The 19239-nt window shown below is 42.1% G+C and overlaps 2 protein-coding genes across 3 annotated transcripts; both read left to right on the top strand.

Annotated features, from left to right (window-relative positions):
• Positions 1–1988: 1988 nt before the first annotated feature.
• LOC106605646 (frizzled-6) lies at positions 1989–18890 on the top strand. 2 transcript variants are annotated; one of them, XM_014201515.3, is made up of 8 exons: positions 1989–2177; positions 3846–4157; positions 8608–8804; positions 9100–9508; positions 11182–11784; positions 15956–16104; positions 16279–16716; positions 16836–18890. In XM_014201515.3, exons 2-8 carry the CDS (start codon positions 3975–3977, stop codon positions 16987–16989), a joined length of 2133 nt encoding a protein of 710 aa, XP_014056990.1. In that variant the 5' UTR covers positions 1989–2177; positions 3846–3974; the 3' UTR covers positions 16990–18890. The 2 variants fall into 2 exon arrangements, with proteins under 2 accessions (XP_014056990.1, XP_014056991.1); XM_014201516.3 differs by having other exon boundaries at positions 1990–2177; positions 3754–4157.
• On the top strand, positions 18648–18891 carry ytx2 (Transposon TX1 149 kDa protein; the record flags this gene model as incomplete). The annotated part of the gene is given in 1 exon segment (NM_001146490.1): positions 18648–18891. A coding segment is annotated over 1 exon segment (62 nt), but the record flags the coding sequence as incomplete, so codon positions are not given.
• Between the last annotated feature and the right edge of the window lie 348 nt (positions 18892–19239).

Below are 19239 nucleotides of genomic sequence, written 5' to 3'. Positions count from 1 at the left end.
CAGAATGTTACTTCTGATTGAATCTAAAATACTTGTTATCTGTTTCCTTTCCTTGGATAATGCTTTTTATAACTTTATAACATATAAAATATGATGCATCACCCTCCAGGTATGGTATCAAGACTAATTCAAGGTTGAATAGGCTAACTAAGAATTTTGTCCACAAATGTACTGACATTTCTATTATATGTAAATAGTTTATGATTAGTGAAAGCAATAATGTAGTTATTTTGTTAGATACTTCACCCTATTAGCAGAAATCGTATTTTTTCTAAGTCATTTTAGCTGTCAGCTGTGGCTATAGCAGTTCGTTCTGAACTGATTCAAACTGATTCACAAATCATGGGAATTTATCCTGCTATGCAGACTTTGACTCTCACAGAGGCAGGTGTTGCTAGGCAACCCCCTGCACTTGCGGGGCAGGTGGCCTGCTCCCTTCGTGGCTAAAGCCAATATGAGAAACGTGCCATTAAACATTTGAAACAAAATAAATACAGCACGCTGACCCACAAACATTATTCGCTAGATTCATGATAGTGTTTTTTAGACAAAGCAAGGAAAGTAAACTTCAAAACTTGATGATGTTTTATTGGAATTTGCAGCTGTTGTTGGTAAGTAATGAATCTGCTAGCTTCTGCCTTGACTTACTATATCTTTAAGTTTCTGATATCGCTGATTAAGACATTGAAATTAGGTCTGAATGGTGAGGAAACATGATAGGGTTGGTGGACATAGACGGAGAAAACAGGACATAGTCCAAGACAAGATCCAGTGGGATAAACAGAAGAGTGAAATACATGTGTGATTAAGTTAAAGATGCAGTTCGGGATCTTAAGCACAACACATTTGTAACATATTGTACGAATTGGATTTATAACATTTTATACGAATTTCAAAAATGTAACATATCTTATAAAATGAATGACAAAGTACAGCATTGGATTCCATAGTACACAAAAAACGTGGACCCGTTTTGGCTTGTGAGCACCACATTCAAAACTACTGGCTGAAATGATCCAAAAGTTCTGGAGCATCACTTTAATGTTTGCCTGACGACAAACTGAATTATTCAGCTGCTCCATTGTTCCTCCAAACTAACGTCAGTGGGCGTGGCGTAGCGTTTCGCCGGAGCAAGGACTTTGGGTAGCCAGGCATCTTTAATGTTGTACCGTGATGTTTCAGTGGTCGTCCACTTAGAGGTACATGATGGAGGCTACTTGGGTGAAAGAAACAGCTGCTGACGGGACAGCGTGAATAGAAGTGTTTTTCAAGTAAAAGGTTTTCTAGTAAATCTTTCTTTGCTGAAGGCAAGTCAAGTGTTATGCTGCCAGACCCAATCCCCCCCAGTTGAGAAAAAAGGAATGGGCAGCACCTTTGACCAAAATTAGAAGGTATAGAATGCAGCCGAGATTGTAGGCTATTATTGTGTTGATAACGTGACCCTCCCTGAACACGACTGCAGTTACTGTAGTGCACTGCCTCTCATTTGTTCTTTATAACCTGATAGGCCTACTATCTAGTCGCTAAGTGTCTCAACTCAAGACTTCTCATCTTTATGTGTCTAGACGTCTCCAGACATCAAGATGAAGATGCAGGCTGAGTCCTGTGCATTACATTTAGATTTTTTGTAACCGATTTTTGTCCCCAAAATTGGCTACAATATGATACACTGTAGGCCTATGCTTCGTAAAACCCTTCCTGCCATCTGCTGGTGAACCCAGTCAGTCACACAATACAACCATGATCAGCATTTCATCTGGAGCCTTTTTACGTGAATTTTGTATCTTTAATGTACAACTTCTCCCCCTACAGTGAAAAATATAATAATGTAAGAAAAGTCATAATTGAATTGTACAAAGTTGATGCAGCGTTAAGATGCATGTATTATCTGACTTCAAGGACTATCCATCTCCATTGAATAGTACCATTATAAAATACATAATGTTTGTGGCTACACTGTCTACGCTTGATAATAGCACCTGCATATGCCAACGGCCAGTATTTCCCCGGAGAATTACTGTGTAGGGGTGTTGTATCGGACACGGAGACAGACAGGATGTGGAGCTGAAAGAAAGAAGGCGGAGAATAGTTGAAAGTCGCTGGAAACATTGTCGCAAAATCCGAAAGGATTGCAATGGAATGATGCCCTTTATTTAGGAAAAACTAACAACGAAAGGGTAAGTGTAATTTATGTAACTTTTCTGTCATTGTCTAAACAAATGTTACATTTGAAACTTATCGAGGCCCTTTCCAAGCCAGGGATATTTACTAGTCTCACTTCCCGAAGTTGGCTGCCAGACATGGGGGACAAATGGAGTTTCCGAATTCCCATTTGGGAAAAACACGTAGGAAGGAAATATACATATTCTAAGTATTCCATGTAACTGCAGTGTAATTTTCTTAGCCCTTTTGATAATAGGTTTTACTCTGAAGTAGTTGTTTTTCACTTTAAAAATGAAAAATCGATGTTTTCTATTTATTTTTTATATATATAATTTGACCGGAGTGTGCGTGATTTGTGACCAAGTCAAAACATTTTACTATTCAATAGCACCTTCTCAGTACTATTTTTGTTAGTAGTCTAATTTGGCAATCGAATATGTTTTTTTGCTGGCTGAACTATTCTAAACTACTGAACATGATAGAAACAGTCATGAAGTGGTTCGCTATATGCCAATCGATACAGTAGCAAAACGTTCGATTGTTTGGTGAAATCATAATAATAATCATTACATCAGTTTTGATTGATTTGTTTATTTTTAAAGCAATTCTCTCCACAGCTCAAACACACACATGTAAACTAAATAAAACAACAAATAAACAACCATACAAAAGTGCAAATGGCTATTGCAGCAGATGGAAAAAGTGAAATAAGTGATTTATGTTCTGAGGTACAGCAAATTATACACTTATTGAATGCAAACTGCATGCATTCCAGACAGCGCTTTCTGTGAATGATTACCTGTGTGAGATTAGATGGCGTGGCATGCTCCAATCAGACATTGTTACATACCAGACTTCACAAGACACTTAAAGTTTCAAGCCTGTATCAACAAGCTGATGTTGTTATTAAATTAGTCTGCAATTCAGTGTGCAATTCCACCACATAATCTATTCTCCACTGCAGAAGAGACTGGACAGATGTATTTCTCACTAGCAATATTCCACTCAGATCAATATGAATTATCTGTGTGTAACCTTTATTTCACTAGGCAAGTCAGTTAAGAACAAATTCTTATTTATAAGGACAAGTTTATCAGTAAGATTTTTAAAATATTGACGTTAAAGGCCCAGTGTTTCATACATATTTCCACACTATGAGGTTGGAATAATACTGTGAAATTGTGAAAATGATGATAATGCCCTTTTAGTATAAGAGCTGTTTGAAAACACCACCTGAAATTTCAGCCTGTTTTCGTGGGATGGAGTTTTGGCCTGCCTGGTGATATCACCAGTTAATAGACCCATAAGAAAGAGAGTTCCAAACCTCTCTGCCAATAACAGCTAGTTTTTGGTTTTCCCCTCCCCACTGAGACCACTCCAAGACAGTCCTAGCAAATATCTTCGCTAAGAAGCTAATCATTTTTTGGGGACCACTTTAATTGAAAACAATCACAGTACTTAATTGTTAACCAGAAACTATTTGATACTGAGATAAAAACTGATGCATTGGCCCTTTAATGCTTTGGAACCAAACTCCATACTAGCCCTTCAAAACACACCAGATAAATTATACTCTGTTCTTTTATAAAGCTTGGGATTTCCGAACGTGCCACCGTGCTGATGCCGTGGTGACTGATGGGGAATGTTTTACCTGTCATTACTCCTTTTGTCTCCATGGATAGGACCTCAGCAAGCCTAGAGGAATGTGGATGAAGAGTGATCCGGCCTCCAACATAAAGTTATCCCTCCACTGAACCAAATAGAGCTGTTTATACACAAAGAATTTAGCCTAACAACTGGCTGTCACCATAATGATACCTTGGCTGGTCTGGGTGTGCCTGGCACTGATAGGGGTGATGAGCTGCCACGCCCACAGTCTGTTTACCTGTGAACCCATCAAGGTGCATCGCTGCCTGGGGATGCTCTACAACATGACCTTCTTCCCCAACATGATGGAGCACTATGACCAGGACATAGCAGCCAGCAGGATGGAGGTGAGTGTTTCTCACTGTGATAAAACCCTTAGATTTCCCATCAGACTTGGAGCATAGAGGGAAACATGACTTTGCAGTTTGTTACAGATGTAGGATCTTAATTTGAGCCAGTTTGCTACAGCAGGAAAATTATCCCAAAATAATCCTGCAGCAACAGGAAATGTGAATTATTTATTATGTGGATTATAATTAATGGACATTTTTGTAGGGTTTGATACATTTTTCGTAATTGAAAATCAAGTCTAAAATGTCAAAGTGGAAATTACAAACTACAAAAGCCTTTTTAAAACTCAAAATGTTTGCCATGAATCCAACAGGTGCAAAAGGATAATTGTGTATTAAAATAACAATTTTCAAACCATTCTCTATGAACTTGCTAAGATGTAGAGGAAATGCACTCTTATAATGGATAATCATTTTCTTAACTTCTTGAACTGCACTGTTGGTTAAGGGCTTGTAAGTAAGCGTTTCACGGTAAGGTCTACACTTGTTGTATTCGGCGCATGTGACAAATAAAGTTTGATTTGATAGCTGAGTATTGAAGCTTGTGTGTCTTAGCATTCTCAAAGGTCTTCCATCTGCTCTCGCTGTAGCTGCAGTGTTCAGTTACATATAATGTAGTTTACGAAAGTTCAATCAGAAGACTGAATGCTCGTTTAACTTCATCCAGTAAGCATAACATAATTCGCTTTTGTTTCCTATTCTACAGGCATACTGGGAGTGAATACAAACGTATCAACGTCAGCATAGTGTCTTGTTTCTTCTCTTTCCTATTAGCCATGTGTGGAATGTCATTCACCTATTTACCTTATAGCCTATAAGCACGGCACAATAATGCACATTCCTCATGCTTGCTGTTTAACCTATGGACTCACTTTTGCAATTATCACCTTCCTCTCTCTCAACCAATGGGTGTAAATCTAGGAAGGTATTTATATGTCAACTTACCCTCATTCTCTCACTTGCTGTTTTTCAGCAACAGTTTGACAGCCATCCACCTCCCCACCACCACCAGTTATAATGACCTTAAGGCCCGTCATTGGAACTCCTTTCCCCCAGTGGGGGGGTTCCGATGCCAGCAGTCCCACATAGGGCTACCTGCCATCATTGCCAAAAGAGACCGACCCTACTGTTATGCTTTTTTTACACAGAGCAGCACATAGGTAAGAACGCAATCATGGTTACATTAAGACATCGTGGAGTCGGCGTGAGATATGGGTTGGAAAAGGTACCTAAATGCAGGGATGGGATATACCTCAACTTCAATAGAGGAGTCACTACCGTGTGAATGTTCTCTTTTGCTTTGAAATTGTACTCCAAATGTTACCTTTATCCACACTGATGCATCAAGAAGATTGAAATACTGCTAGTTTTCCCAAAAAACGTCCCTTTTCATCCTCATGCTAGCTAGCAGTAGTCACCGCAGCCATTTTGTAATGGCAGTGTCAGCCAATCAGCTCCTTTTGTTGTTCATTCTATAATGGCTGCTGTGGCTACTGGTAGCTTGCATGAAGACAAAAATGGCAGTTTTCCTGGAAAAGTAGCAGTATTTCAATCTTTTTGATGGAACAGTGTGGATAAAGGTCAAATTTGGACTACAATGGTATATCCCATCCCTGCAGTGAGGTATGTTTTCCGACCCGCATCTCACGCCGGCTCCACAGTGTTTTCATGTAACCATGATTGAGTTCCAACCTCATTGTAAACAAGCATAACGGTAGGGTTGGTATCCTTTGGCAAGCTGCCATCACATCATCTGGCTTTGATGATCTTCTCTCAGAGACAAGGCCAGTCCTCAAACTATTTAATAAAATGTCATATTGCATTCCGTCTTTCTGGCTCATTCAGTTAAGCCTGTACTCTATTCAAATCAGTGTGGGGCAGACAGTGATATGCTGGAAGACTCTTTGTGGGATGTCTATCAGGCTGAGCTGAGGTGCTCCTCTTATTTCAGGACAACCTCAGGGAGCCACAGGGAACTCTGGGTACTTTGTTGTGTGGGGCGTCCTTTGATTTAGCAGAGGAAGGGGAGGGAGACACACCTACCTCACACAAAGACTAGCCAGCATTCCTTCCACACTGTACTCTCTCTATTTCTACCTCCCCCTCTCTTCCTTTCTTTGTCTCTCACTACTTCACTTCAAAATGTCAGTGTTGGGTATCTAAAGTAATAGATGCATGCAGTACCTACTGCTGACAGACAATCTGACCAAATGGCCTGTTGGAAAGTGTGCCATAATGGGATCTAGGTATTGTTATGAAGTTGACTCTCCTGTTGCTCTTTTGTTCAGTGTTATTCGAAAGGATTTTCCGGGTTGAGGAATAGCCCTTTCCTTTAGGGGCATTGTTCCTGTTACGATGTCAATGTGCCACTATTCCACTAGTATTTGGCAGCTTAGTAGTAACACTTTCAGCACCTGTAAGGAAATAGACCTAAATAGAGTGAAAACGAGTATGTTTTTAGTATACATTACATAGTCAACCAATGCATTTTGAAGTTAGGATGCCATATTGCGTAGCCAGCCCTTTCCTGCAGTCAAATGACCAAATCGCCGTCTAGTAGCCTTATGAGTGAAATGTTATTCATATTTTCATAATTGAATAATTCATAAACATATTTTTTTAACTGACGGAAATCCGGTGTTTCTATGTCTTTGTTATATTTCAGTTTTCTGTTATGTATATAAAGTGTAATATTGGGATGCAAAATGTAATACATTTCAACTCTATATCTGAAATGGTACAGGTGTCTTTTTAAAGCCCATAACCATGTGTGTGAGGTGTATACTTTAGTTTCAAAGTATATTTGTTTAAGGCCTTACCAAGAAACATTCTGTGTCACCCTGATTTAGCCCACTGCAGTAAAAGGTTCATTGAGTCATTGTTATCCAAAGTTGAGGGACCTTGAGTGGAAATTCACAGTAGCAGGGCTCATTCTTTTTGAATGAGGACATACAGAGGCCCCAATTCCAATACATAATAAATGTATAACTATTTACAGTGGCTCCACAGAAAAATACAAGAAACGGCAGATTGTCGACTAAGAAGAGCTCTTTGAGATGGAGTTTGGGACCTCCAAAGAAGTGAAACAAGGACTCATACAGTTGGAGAGCCAGTTCCCCAGGCCCCATCTAGATCTGGCCTGCAGCCAGCCTGGAGCTGGGGAAACAGGCAGGGAGAGAACGTTGAATAGTGTGGTTGTTAGATTGGCCCTGTGCTGATGGTTGGATTGTTGGGGAAATATTGCTTATACAGTGTAAACATCGGCTGGACTCACTGCCTCCAGCAGTCATAGTTCTTTCTTCATAACTGCATTTGTAAACTGAACAGGACTGTTTGATAACATGGTGTATCTGATCCAAACCAAGTGGCCCTTAGATTAAGATGGCCACATGATACAGTCTGTAGTCTTTGAAGGATCCAGTTCTAATTGTTTTGGGAATGATTTGTGGCAGTCGTTACAGATGGTATCTTAAGATTTTGTGATATGGTCGTTACTTCGACAAGATCTGTTTATTTTGATTAACTCTGTTTAGCGTGACTCAACAATGCCAAATATAACCATTCATGCTTTGGTAGAAATCACTGTGAACTCGAACGGTTGTTAGATCAGAGCTGCAGCTTTAGTGTGATGGAATGGATACTGAGCAGAAGCCCAACAGTTCTGTCCATTCCAGTCAACATCCCTCTTGACTCCTGGTTTCCAAATAGTCCCAGAGTCATTTCCTGATGCCCCCCCCCCCCCCCCCTACTCAAATCTGTTGAAACGAAGGAAAACGAGTCAGCCTGTGAAAGGAATCCTTTGTGTGGCACCATAATACAGTGCATTACAGCCTCTTATGTACTGTAGCCTTTTTATCGTTTGCAACCAAGTCACGTGTACAGGAAAATAAAACAATTCTATTTCTGGATCTGCCCATGGCAAGGGAACTGCATGGACTGTATTGTGGCCGTGGGTGACAGCATTAACCTCACGTTGACTGACTTTTTAATTACAAACTGTTGTGATGTCTAGATGAATCTAGTTGAAATCAATATTGGTTGTTGGATTAAAAACATGTCTGACCATTTGTTCAGCTCCATCCTTACAGGTACAGCTACAGGAGCACAGTACTAGTATTTACTAGGGTAGCAAAATTCAGGTCACTTTCACAGGTTTTCCCAACATCCTGGTTGGAAGATTCCTAGAATTACGACAGAAAGACAGAAATCCAGAAACTACAACCAGGACTTCTGGAAAACCTTTGAATTGAGGAAAAGATGCTGGAATTTTGTAACCCTAGTATTTACAGTATGTTCTTGAACCATAAAAATCTGAATGTATCTATGTCTATCTTTCGCTCTCTCTCTTGATCTCCCTTTCTCTCCCTCTTTCTTTCTCTCTCTCCCTTTCTCCCTCTCTTTTCTCTCTCGCTCCCCCTCTCCCCTTCCCTCCCTCCTGTCTCCATAGCCCTTCATGCCGCTGGTCAACCTGCGCTGCTCTCCAGACGTACATCACTTCCTGTGTCAGGCCTTTATCCCAGCATGCACTGAGGACACCAAAGTGATCCGGCCATGTCGTGACCTGTGTGAGAAAGTGAGGTCAGACTGCAGGAAGGACATCGGTACCTTCGGCATCACCTGGCCTCTGGAGCTGCAGTGCGACAGGTAAATGTGACTGACTGAGTTGAACTCAATTCTCCAGGTCTCAGACCAGGTTACTCATCACGTGTGCGAGGTTCACTGAACCACAACTGTTACATACATAGGCGTGTTGTACTGTGCCAAGTTTTACAGGTGAAAAGGCACATGCCTGACATTTTTCAGATGACCAAATAGTAAACGTTTATAAACTGCTTGCAAACAGCCAGTTGACCCGTTATTACATTTATCAGCACTACGTTTTGAAATGGTATTCATTTAGTTATGGTTTTGACTCTTTACCCCACTTTTTCTCCTCTAGATTGGAGTATTGCCTCTACTCTGCAGATGGCTCAGCCCTGCCACCAACCAGACTGACCACACCCAAGACCTCTCTGTCTGCCAAGAGGGACATGGGCTTCTGGTGCCCCCTTCAGCTGAAGACTCGGCCCGGCCAGGGAGCCACGTTCCTGGGTGCCGGGGACTGCGCTCCCCCTTGCTCCAACATGTACTTCAAGCCCCATGAGATCGAGTTCGCCAAGACCTTCATCGGGGTGTGCTCCATCGTCTGCCTCTGCGCCACGCTCTTCACCTTTCTCACCTTCCTCATCGATGTCAAACGCTTCCGCTACCCCGAACGGCCAATCATCTTCTACGCCGTGTGCTACAGCTTCGTGTCGCTCATCTACTTCATTGGCTTCCTGCTGGGGAACAATGCATCCTGCAACAAGGTCTGTTAATGTCTGTGTCTGAAATGGAAACCAATCCCCTGTATTGTGCACTACTTTTGACCAGTTCCCCAGAGCCCTATGGACACTGGTCTAAAGTATTGTAATACAGTGCATTCGGGAAAGTATTCAGACCCCTTGACTTTTTCCACATTTTGTTACATTAGTCTTATTCTAAAATTGATTTAATTGTTTTTTCCCTTATCAATCTACACACAGTACCCCATAATGACAAAAAAATAAGTTGTAATAAAAAAAAAAAAGCAAATGTATTCATAAATATCACATTTACATAGGTATTCAGACCCTTTACTCAGTACTTTGTTGAAGCACCTTTGGCAGCGATTACAGCCTTCAGTCTTCTAGGGTATGACGCTACAAGCTTGACACGTCTATATTTTGGGAGTTTCTCCCATTGTTCTCTGCAGATCCTCTCAAGCTCTGTCAAGTTGGATGGGGAGTGTCGCTGCACAGCTATTTTCAGGTCTCTCCAGAGATGTTAGATCGGGTTCAAGTCCGGACTCTGGCTAGGCCACTCAAGGACATTCAGAGACATGTCCCGAAGCCACTCCTGCATTGTCTTGACTGTGTGCTTAGGGTCGTTGTCCTGTTGGAAGGTGAACTTTCACCCCAGTCTGAGGTCCTGAGCACTCTGGAGCAGATTTTCATTAAGGATCTCTCTGTACTTTGTTCAGTTCATCTTTTCCTCGATCCTGACTAGTCTCACAGTCCCTACCACTGAAAAACATCATGCTTCACCGTAGGGATGGTGCCAGGTTTCCTCCAGACATGATGCTTGGCATTCAGGTCAAAGAGGTCAATCTTGGTTTCATCCGACCAGAGAATCTTGTTTGTCATGGTCTGAGAGTCCTTTAGGTCCCTTCTGGCAAATTCCAAGCGGGCTGTCATGTGCCTTTTACTGAGGAGTGGCTTCCGTCTGGCCACTCTACAATAAAGGCCTGATTGGTGGAGTGCTGCAGAGATGGTTGTCCTTCTGGAAGGTTCTCCCATCTCCACAGAGGAACTCTAGAGCTCTGTCAGAGTGACCATCGGGTTCTTGGTCAACTGTCTGACCAAGGCCCTTCTCCCCTGATTGCTCAGTTTGGCCGGGCGGCCAGCTCTAGGACGAATCTTGATGGTTCTAAACTTCTTCCATTTAAGAATGATGGAGGCCACAGTGTTCTTGGGGACCTTCAATGCTGCGTAAAGGTTTTGGTGCCCTTCCCCAGATCTGTGCCTCGACACAACCCTCCTGTTTCGGAGCTCTATGGACAATTCCTTTGACCTCATGGTTGGTTTTTGCTCTGACATGCACTGTCAACTGTGGGACCGTATCTAGACAGTTCTGTGCCTTTTGAAATGCTGTCCAATCAATTGGATTTACCACAGGTGGACTCCAAGTTGTAGAAACATATCAAGGAGGATCAATGGAAACAGGATGCACCTGGGCTCAATTTCGAGTCTCATAGCAAAGGGTCTGAATATTTATGTAAATAATGTATTTCTGTTTAAAAATTTTAATAAATGTGCAAAAATGTCAACCTGTTTTCGCTTTGTCATTATGGGGCTTTGTGTGTAGATTGATGAGGAAAAACATATTTTCCTAGAAAACTTCTCTATGGAACATAAAAGTAGTCATTCATTCGTTAATCTATTTATTCATTCATTCATCCAAGGCGGTGCACCCGGCTGCCATGGACACGGTGGTGCTGGGCTCCCAGAGTAAAGGCTGTACGTTACTCTTCATGCTACTCTACTTCTTCTCCCTGGCCGGCATCGTCTGGTGGGTCATCCTCACCATCACCTGGTTCCTGGCCGCCGGACCCAAGTGGAGCTGCGAGGCCATCGAGAAGAAGGCGGTGTGGTTCCACTCTGTCGCCTGGGGGATCCCCGGGGCACTAACTGTCATGCTACTGGCTCTCAACAAGGTGGAGGGAGATAACATCAGCGGGGTGTGCTTTGTGGGGCTCTATGATCTGGACACGCTGAGGTACTTTGTGCTGGCGCCGCTGTGTATCGGGGTGGTGGTGGGGCTGTCTCTGCTCCTGGCTGGGATCGTGTCGCTCAACAACGTGCGTCAGGTGATCCAGCACGATGAGAGGAACCAGGAGAAGCTGAAGAAGTTTATGATCCGTATTGGGGTGTTCAGTGGTCTGTACCTGGTGCCACTGGTCACTCTGCAGGGGTGTTATATCTATGAACAGAGCCAGCGCTCCACCTGGGAAAACACCTGGATCAATGACCGTTGCCAGGAGTACAGCATTCCCTGCTCACACAAGGTAACACACGCTTAGCACTAGAACATTTTCATAATAATTTGATATCTCTATGAAGATATGCCACTACAAAATTCATCTAAAATTAATAGTTGTTAAAAATCATTGCTGTTCTTATGCCTTCTTTCAGCCACAGTAAAATGTATGAATATATTTGGCAGACGTTTAAATGGAAATGGTCTCATTAAGCAATAAGGCACGGGGGGGTGTGGTGCTCTACAACATCCGTAGAGGACGACCCTACCTCACACAGGAAGCGGCGCAGGTCCTAATCCAGGCACTTGTCATCTCCCGTCTGGACTACTGCAACTCACAGCTGGCTGGGTTTCCCACTTGTGCCATCAAACCCTGCAACTTATTTAGAACGCTGCAGCCCACCTGGTTTTCAAACTTTCCCAAGTTCTCCCATGTCACCCCACTCCTCAGCACACTCCACTGGCTTCCAGTCAAAGCTCGCATCCACTACAAGACCATGGTGCTTGCCTACAGAACACTGCCTCTCCCTACCTATGCTCAAGCCCTACACCCCAACCTGAGCACTCTGTTCTGCCACCTCTGGTCTCTTGGCCAGCTCCTGCTCAGCCCAGTCCAAGCTCTTCTTTGTTCTGCCACCCCAATGGTGGAACCAGCTTCCCCCTGACAGCAGTCCCTTCCCATCTTCCGAAAGCACCTGAAACCCTACCTCTTCATAGAGTATCTTAAATAATCCCCCTCCCAAAAAGGATAATAATAAAATATTCCTGAAACAACACAATTGCTCTTGACCCCCCCCCACCTTCTTTCTAGCTTTGCTGATAGCTACTTGATTGAGAAAAAGTGTACTTACTGTGATATGTGGTTGTTCCACTTAGCTATCTTAAGATGAATGTAAGTCTCTCTGGATAAGAGCATCTGCTAAATGACTCAAATGTAAATGTACACTACCGGTCCAAAGTTTTAGAACACCTACTCATTCAAGGGTTTTTCTTCATTTTTACTATTTTCTACATTGGAGAAAGTAGTGAAGACATTAAAACTATGAAATAACACGTATGGAATCATGTAGTAACCAAAAAAGTGTTAAACAAATCTAAATATATTTGAGATCCTTCATATAGCCACCCTTTGCCTTGATGACAGCTTTGCACACTCTTGGCATTCTCTCAACCAGCTTCACCTGGAATGCTTTTCCAACAGTCTTGAAGGAGTTCCCACATATGCTGAGCATTTGTTAGCTGCTTTTCCTTAACTCTGCGGTCCGACTCATCCCAAACCATCTCAATTTGCTTGAGGTTGGGGGATCGTGGAGGCCAGGTCATCTGATGCAGCACTCCATCACTCTCCTTCTTTGTAAAATAGCCCTTAGACAGCCTGGAGGTGTTTTTGGGTCATTGTCCTGTTGAAAAACAAATGATAGTCCCACTAAGCCAAAACCAGATGGGATGGCATATCGCTGCAGAATGCTGTGGTAGCCATGCTGGTTAAGTGTGCCTTGAATTCTAAATAAATCACAGACAGTGTCACCAGCAAAGCACCCCCACACCATAACACCTTCTCCTCCATGCTTTACAGTGGGGGAAATACACATGCGGAGATCATCGGTTCACCCACACCGCGTCTCACAAGGATATGGCGATTGGAACCAAAAATCTTCAACTTGGACTCCAGACCAAAGGACACATTTCCACCGGTCTAATGTCCATTGCTTGTGTTTCTTGGCCCAAACAAGTCTCTTCTTCTTATTGGTGTCGTTTAGTAGTGGTTTCTTTGTAACAATTCGACCATGAAGGCCTGATTCACGCAGTCTCCTCTGAACAGTTGATGTTGAGATTTGTCTGTTACTTGAACTCTGTGAAGCATTTATTTGGGCTGCAATTTCTGAGGCTGGAACTAATGAACTGATCCTCTGCAGCAGAGGTAACTCTGGGTCTTCCATTCCTGTGGCGGTCCTCATTAGAGACAGTTTCATCATAGCGCTTGATGGTTTTTGCGACTGCACTTGAAGAAACTTTCAAAGTTCTCGCAATTTTCCATATTGACTGACCTTCATGTCTTAACCTCTCTAGGGTCTGCGGGACGAAATAGTCCCACCTACGTAACAGCCAGTGGAATCCTGTGGCGCGTTATTCAAATACCTTAGAAATGCTATTACTTCAATTTCTCAAACATATGACTATTTTACACCATTTTAAAGACAAGACTCTCGTTAATCTAACCACACTGTCCGATTTCAAAAAGGCTTTACAACGAAAGCAAAACATTAGATTATGTCAGCAGAGTACCCAGCCAGAAATAATCAGACACCCATTTTTCAAGCTAGCATATAATGTCACAAAAACCAAGAAGACAGCTAAATGCAGCACTAACCTTTGATGATCTTCATCAGATGACACACCTAGGACATTATGTTATACAATACATGCATGTTTTGTTCAATCAAGTTCATATTTATATCAAAAACCAGCTTTTTACATTAGCATGTGACGTTCAGAACTAGCATACCCCCCGCAAACTTCCGGTAAATTTACTAAATTACTCACGATAAACATTCACAAAAAGCATAACAATTATTTTAAGAATTATAGATACAGAACTCCTCTATGCACTCGATATGTCCGATTTTAAAATAGCTTTTCGGTGAAAGCACATTTTGCAATATTCTCAGTAGATAGCCCGGCATCACAGGGCTAGCTATTTAGACACCCAGCAAGTTTAGCACTCACAAAAGTCAGATTTACTATAAGAAAAATGTTATTACCTTTGGTGTTCTTCGTCAGAATGCACTCCCAGGACTTCTACTTCAATAACAAATGTTGGTTTGGTCCCAAATAATCCATTGTTATATCCAAATAGCGGCGTTTTGTTCGTGCGTTCAAGACACTATCCGAATGGTAAAGAAGGGTGACGAGCACGGCGCATTTCGTGACAAAATAAATCAAAATATTCCATTACCGTACGTCGAAGCATGTCAACCGCTGTTTAAAATCAATTTTTATGCAATTTTTCTCGTAAAAAAAGCGATAATATTCCTACCGGGAATCTGCATTTAGGTAAACAGACGAAAGAAAATAAAGCACGGGGTCGACTCGTGCACGCGCCTAAGCCCATTGTCCTCTGATCGGCCACTTGCCAAACGCGCAAATCTGTTTCAGCCTGGGGCTGCCTCGATATCATTCAGCTTTTTCCCGGGCTCTGAGAGCCTATGGGAGCCGTAGGAAGTGTCACGTTACAGCAAAGATCCTCAGTCTTCAATAAACAGAGACAAGAAGAACAAGATCTTGTCAGAGAGGGCACTTCCTGTAAGGAATCTTCTCAGGTTTTTGCCTGCCATATGAGTTCTGTTATACTCACAGACACCATTCAAACAGTTTTAGAAACTTTAGGGTGTTTTCTATCCAAAGCCAATAATTATATGCATATTCTAGTTACTGGGCAGGAGTAGTAACCAGATTAAATCGGGTACGTTTTTTATCCGGCCGTGTCAATACTGCCCCCTACCCCCAACAGGTTAAAGTATTGATGGACTGTCGTTTCATTCTTCTTATTTGAGCTGTTCTTGCCATAATATGGACCAAATAGGGCTATCTTCTGTATACCCCCCTACCTTTTCACAGCTCAATTGGCTCAAACGGACCCAAGTGGAGCTGCGAGGCTCAAACGCATTAAGAAGGAAATAAATTCCACCATTTACTTTTAACAAGGCACACCTGTTAATTGAAATGCATTCCAGGTGACTACCTCATGAAGCTGGTTGAGAAAATTCCAAGAGTGTGCAAAGCTGTTATCCAGGCAAAGGGTGGCTATTTGAAGAATCTCAAATATAAAATATATTTTGATTTGTTTCACACTTTTTTTGGGGTTACTACCTGATTCCATATGTGTTATTTCATAGTTTTGATCTCTTCACTATTATTCTACAATGTAGAAAATAGTAAAAATAAAGAAAATTCCTTCAATGAGTAGGTGTTCTAAATCTTTTGACTGGTAGTATATGTCTAATATTCCACGGCTAAGGGCTTGGCCATATACCACAAACCCCAGAGGTGCCTTATTGCTATTATAAACTGGTTACCAACGTAATTAGAACAGTAAAAAGTATTTTTATGTCATACCCGTGATGTACTACAGCTTTCAGCCAATCTGCATTCAGGGCTCAAACCACCCGGGTTTATAACACTGTAATGCTGTGTTTCAGACTACAGAGTCTGGTCGTCCAGACCTGTCCCTATTCCTGATTAAATACCTGATGACCCTGGTGGTTGGGATCTCAGCTGTGTTCTGGGTCAGTAGCAAGAAGACCTGCTCAGAATGGGCCTTCTTCTTCAACAGGACCAGGAAGAAAGAGTAAGGACACTTCACTAATGCCTGTCTCTCAACTGCTGAAACAAATCATATTTTTTACATGGATTGTATCCCAAATGGCACCCTAATGCAAACTTGGGTTTTTACAGTATGCAACATTCCCAGATTGCAGATGGATATAATTCTACTGTGTTCTAATTATATTTCTCTATCCAGCCCCATTAGTGAGAGCCGCAGAGTTCTCCAGGAATCCTGTGAGTTCTTCCTCAAACACAACAGCCGTGTCCAGCACAAGAAGAACCACTACAACCCCGGCTCCCACAAACTCAAGGTCATCTCCAAGTCCATGGGCACCAGCACCGGTGCCTCAGCCACAGGCAACCACGGCACCTCAGCAGTGGACAACCATGAGGCCATCCGGGGCCAGGCTTCTTTCTCTGAGGTCAGAGGCTTATCTGAGGCCTCTGCCAGGGAGCAGCTGGAGAGGGGCAGCTCCACCCGTGGCTCCAGGCTGGGGGAGAGGGACAGGGAGAGGCAGCCCATTGGACAGGCCCTGTCTGGAGGGAGAGAGGGGGCAGAGAGACGTAGTAAGAAGGGCAGCTCCAGCAAGGTTAGCAGCTGCTCAGAGAGCTTCCACAGAGTCCCAGAGGGAAGGTAAAGACCGATACTTTCACCCTTTTGCCCAAGTACTTTCTGACCTACACATTCGTACTTCAAAAGGTTTTGTCCGCTCCACTGTTAACAAGGTTGTTTTTTACAAACTTGTCTTGTAGGATAACTCCCAGGAGTGAACTATCAGAGACGAGACAGGTGCCCAGTGGACAGCACCTGGCTTTAAGCCACTCCCACAGCGGCAGTGCGAAAGGCTCCGTCCCTCACCTGGTTCGCCAGTTACCAGAGGAGAAAAGGGAGGACAGCAGCTGCTGAGCCCAATCAACAGGCTCCTATGATACTTAACACCAACAGAGATGGGTAACTCTGGTCCTCAGGGGCTGGACTGAGTGTCTGCTGGTTTTTGTTCTTACTTTCAAATGAGCAACTGATTTAGCCTGTCATACCATACCGGATGTGTACACTCTCAGAACAATCAGTGATATTAGTGGATCGATTTAAGTACCAGAGGGAGAAGAGAAAACCAGCAGGAAGTCGAGAAAATCCAGAGGACAGGAGTTTTCCTTCCCACCACAGAGACAGGAAGGAAGAGACTAGGTGGGCCACCAGGGTCCTAGAGAGTTCTCTTCAGTGACCGGCCCAACAGGTGTAGCTTCTGTACATCAGTCAGCTTGACTGGATCACTGGCCACATCAAGGTGAATGAGGTTAGAGAATCATGCAGCTCTTCAGACCTGCATTTCCCTGCTGTAAAACAGTCACTTAACATATTGTTTATTTACTTATGAAAGCTGTACTTTTCTGAGGGTAGATTGATATGTAAAGTGTGTAGAATATACACTGGCAATATTTATGTAAACTGTTTTATTTTCTGTCACTGGACTAGTCTTCACACTGAGTTTAAGCGCTTGAAAATCTGAAAATCGTGACGGTTTCACCAAACAATCAGAACTTCAACGATATCTAGCTGTGGTGGTTAAATCTATTTTATTTTTGTATTCAAATGGTTAATGTCATGTGTATGTAGACAATTCCATCATGAAACAATGAGTAGCAAGCATAGCAGTTCTGTAGTTAAAGTAATTGCAGTAGACAGGAGGTTCTCACTACCAATACACTCAGTATGCTACTCTACTTTCATTCCATTAGTATTTTTCAGTATATCTATAAGTAGTTACATAAGCATTTTTCAATTTTGCTGACTCTCATAAACTTCATTTCCTGTAAATCTGAGTGGAGCATGTGTTTTTTTTATACTACAGTTCCTAGAAGAATGTGCCCCATGAACTAAATCATGGCCTTCAGATAACCTACTTTTTGTCTGTGTACCTACAGATGCTTTACATGTGTGACATAGTCATTCCATGTGTGCATTCATCTCCAGTGAAATATGTGGACAAAGTAACCAGGCTTATTACTGGCTCTTGACCAACAAGTTGTGGTTGGACATCTCACTGCACTAGAGGAGTTACCACTTAAAGATGAACCCAGTGCAAAGACTGAGTGATACTGTACAATTTGTACTGAGATAGAATGTCTTTTTTTGAAGTTTATATTTCTGCTACGCAATTATCTTTAAACCAAATATAGTAGTATGTATACCTAACATAACTGATGATCCTTTATGAAAACACCAGTAGAAAAATCAGACAATCCAATCCAACGCATGTACCAAGTTGAGTTGATCTTTTTTGACAAATGTGTGGGTTTTGTTCAGTATTTTAATTGGCATGATTCTTACCGGTAATCCATGAACTGTGTTTGACTTCACATTTTTCTTGCAAGCATTTTCCCGAAAGGCCTGTTGGGAATAAGTCTTGCACACTGTATTAATAAAAACCATTTATCCATCCATACATACTCACAATAATTTGATAAGTATTTTAATCCCTCCATGCTGTATTGTTTTATTGTCTTTAATCTGACCCTGTCCTTGATCTTCATCCAAATCTATTGTATAGTATTATGTGGCTACCAGAAGACAAAAGTTACAGCTAAAGGAATTTGTTATCTTGCTTCCACTCCTTCACACATGAATAATATAACCACTACTCATCCTTGATTGCATATAGACTTGTTTAGGCTGTAGAACATTTTTTTTATATTTTAAATTCCCTATACATTTTTGTGAACTTTTGTAGTGTTATGTTGTATGCGCTATTTGATATATATTTTGTATCAATTGTATTTCCTTTTAATAAAAGATTATTTAATAAACTGAAATGTAATTTGTCTCATGAATGGGTGCCTGGTTTTGTATCGCACATACAGACAGTGAACCATTTTGTCATGTCTGTGGTATTTGTCGCGTTAAAAACACCTGGGAACTCGGACATCTCAGACTTCTGACTTCAGTGCATTCAAGACGGGGAAAAACTAGCTCCGACTGGGAAAAATCTTTTTGAACGTTCATCCAACTTGGAATTCCGAGTCGGAAACTGATGGCTTTCTAGAGCTCAGATTCTTCGACCTGAAAATAGCTGACGTCATGATTTGACCTCGTTCTTTTCTGGGTTCCCAGTTGTCTTGAAAGCACCAATAGACATAACCTATAATTGTTTGTAGT

The sequence above is a fragment of the Salmo salar genome, chromosome 05, assembly GCF_965601325.2.
Source record: "Salmo salar chromosome 05, fSalSal1, whole genome shotgun sequence".
In the NCBI taxonomy this organism is placed as follows: Eukaryota; Metazoa; Chordata; class Actinopteri; order Salmoniformes; family Salmonidae; genus Salmo; species Salmo salar.
This window is presented reverse-complemented; position numbering and strand designations above follow the sequence as displayed.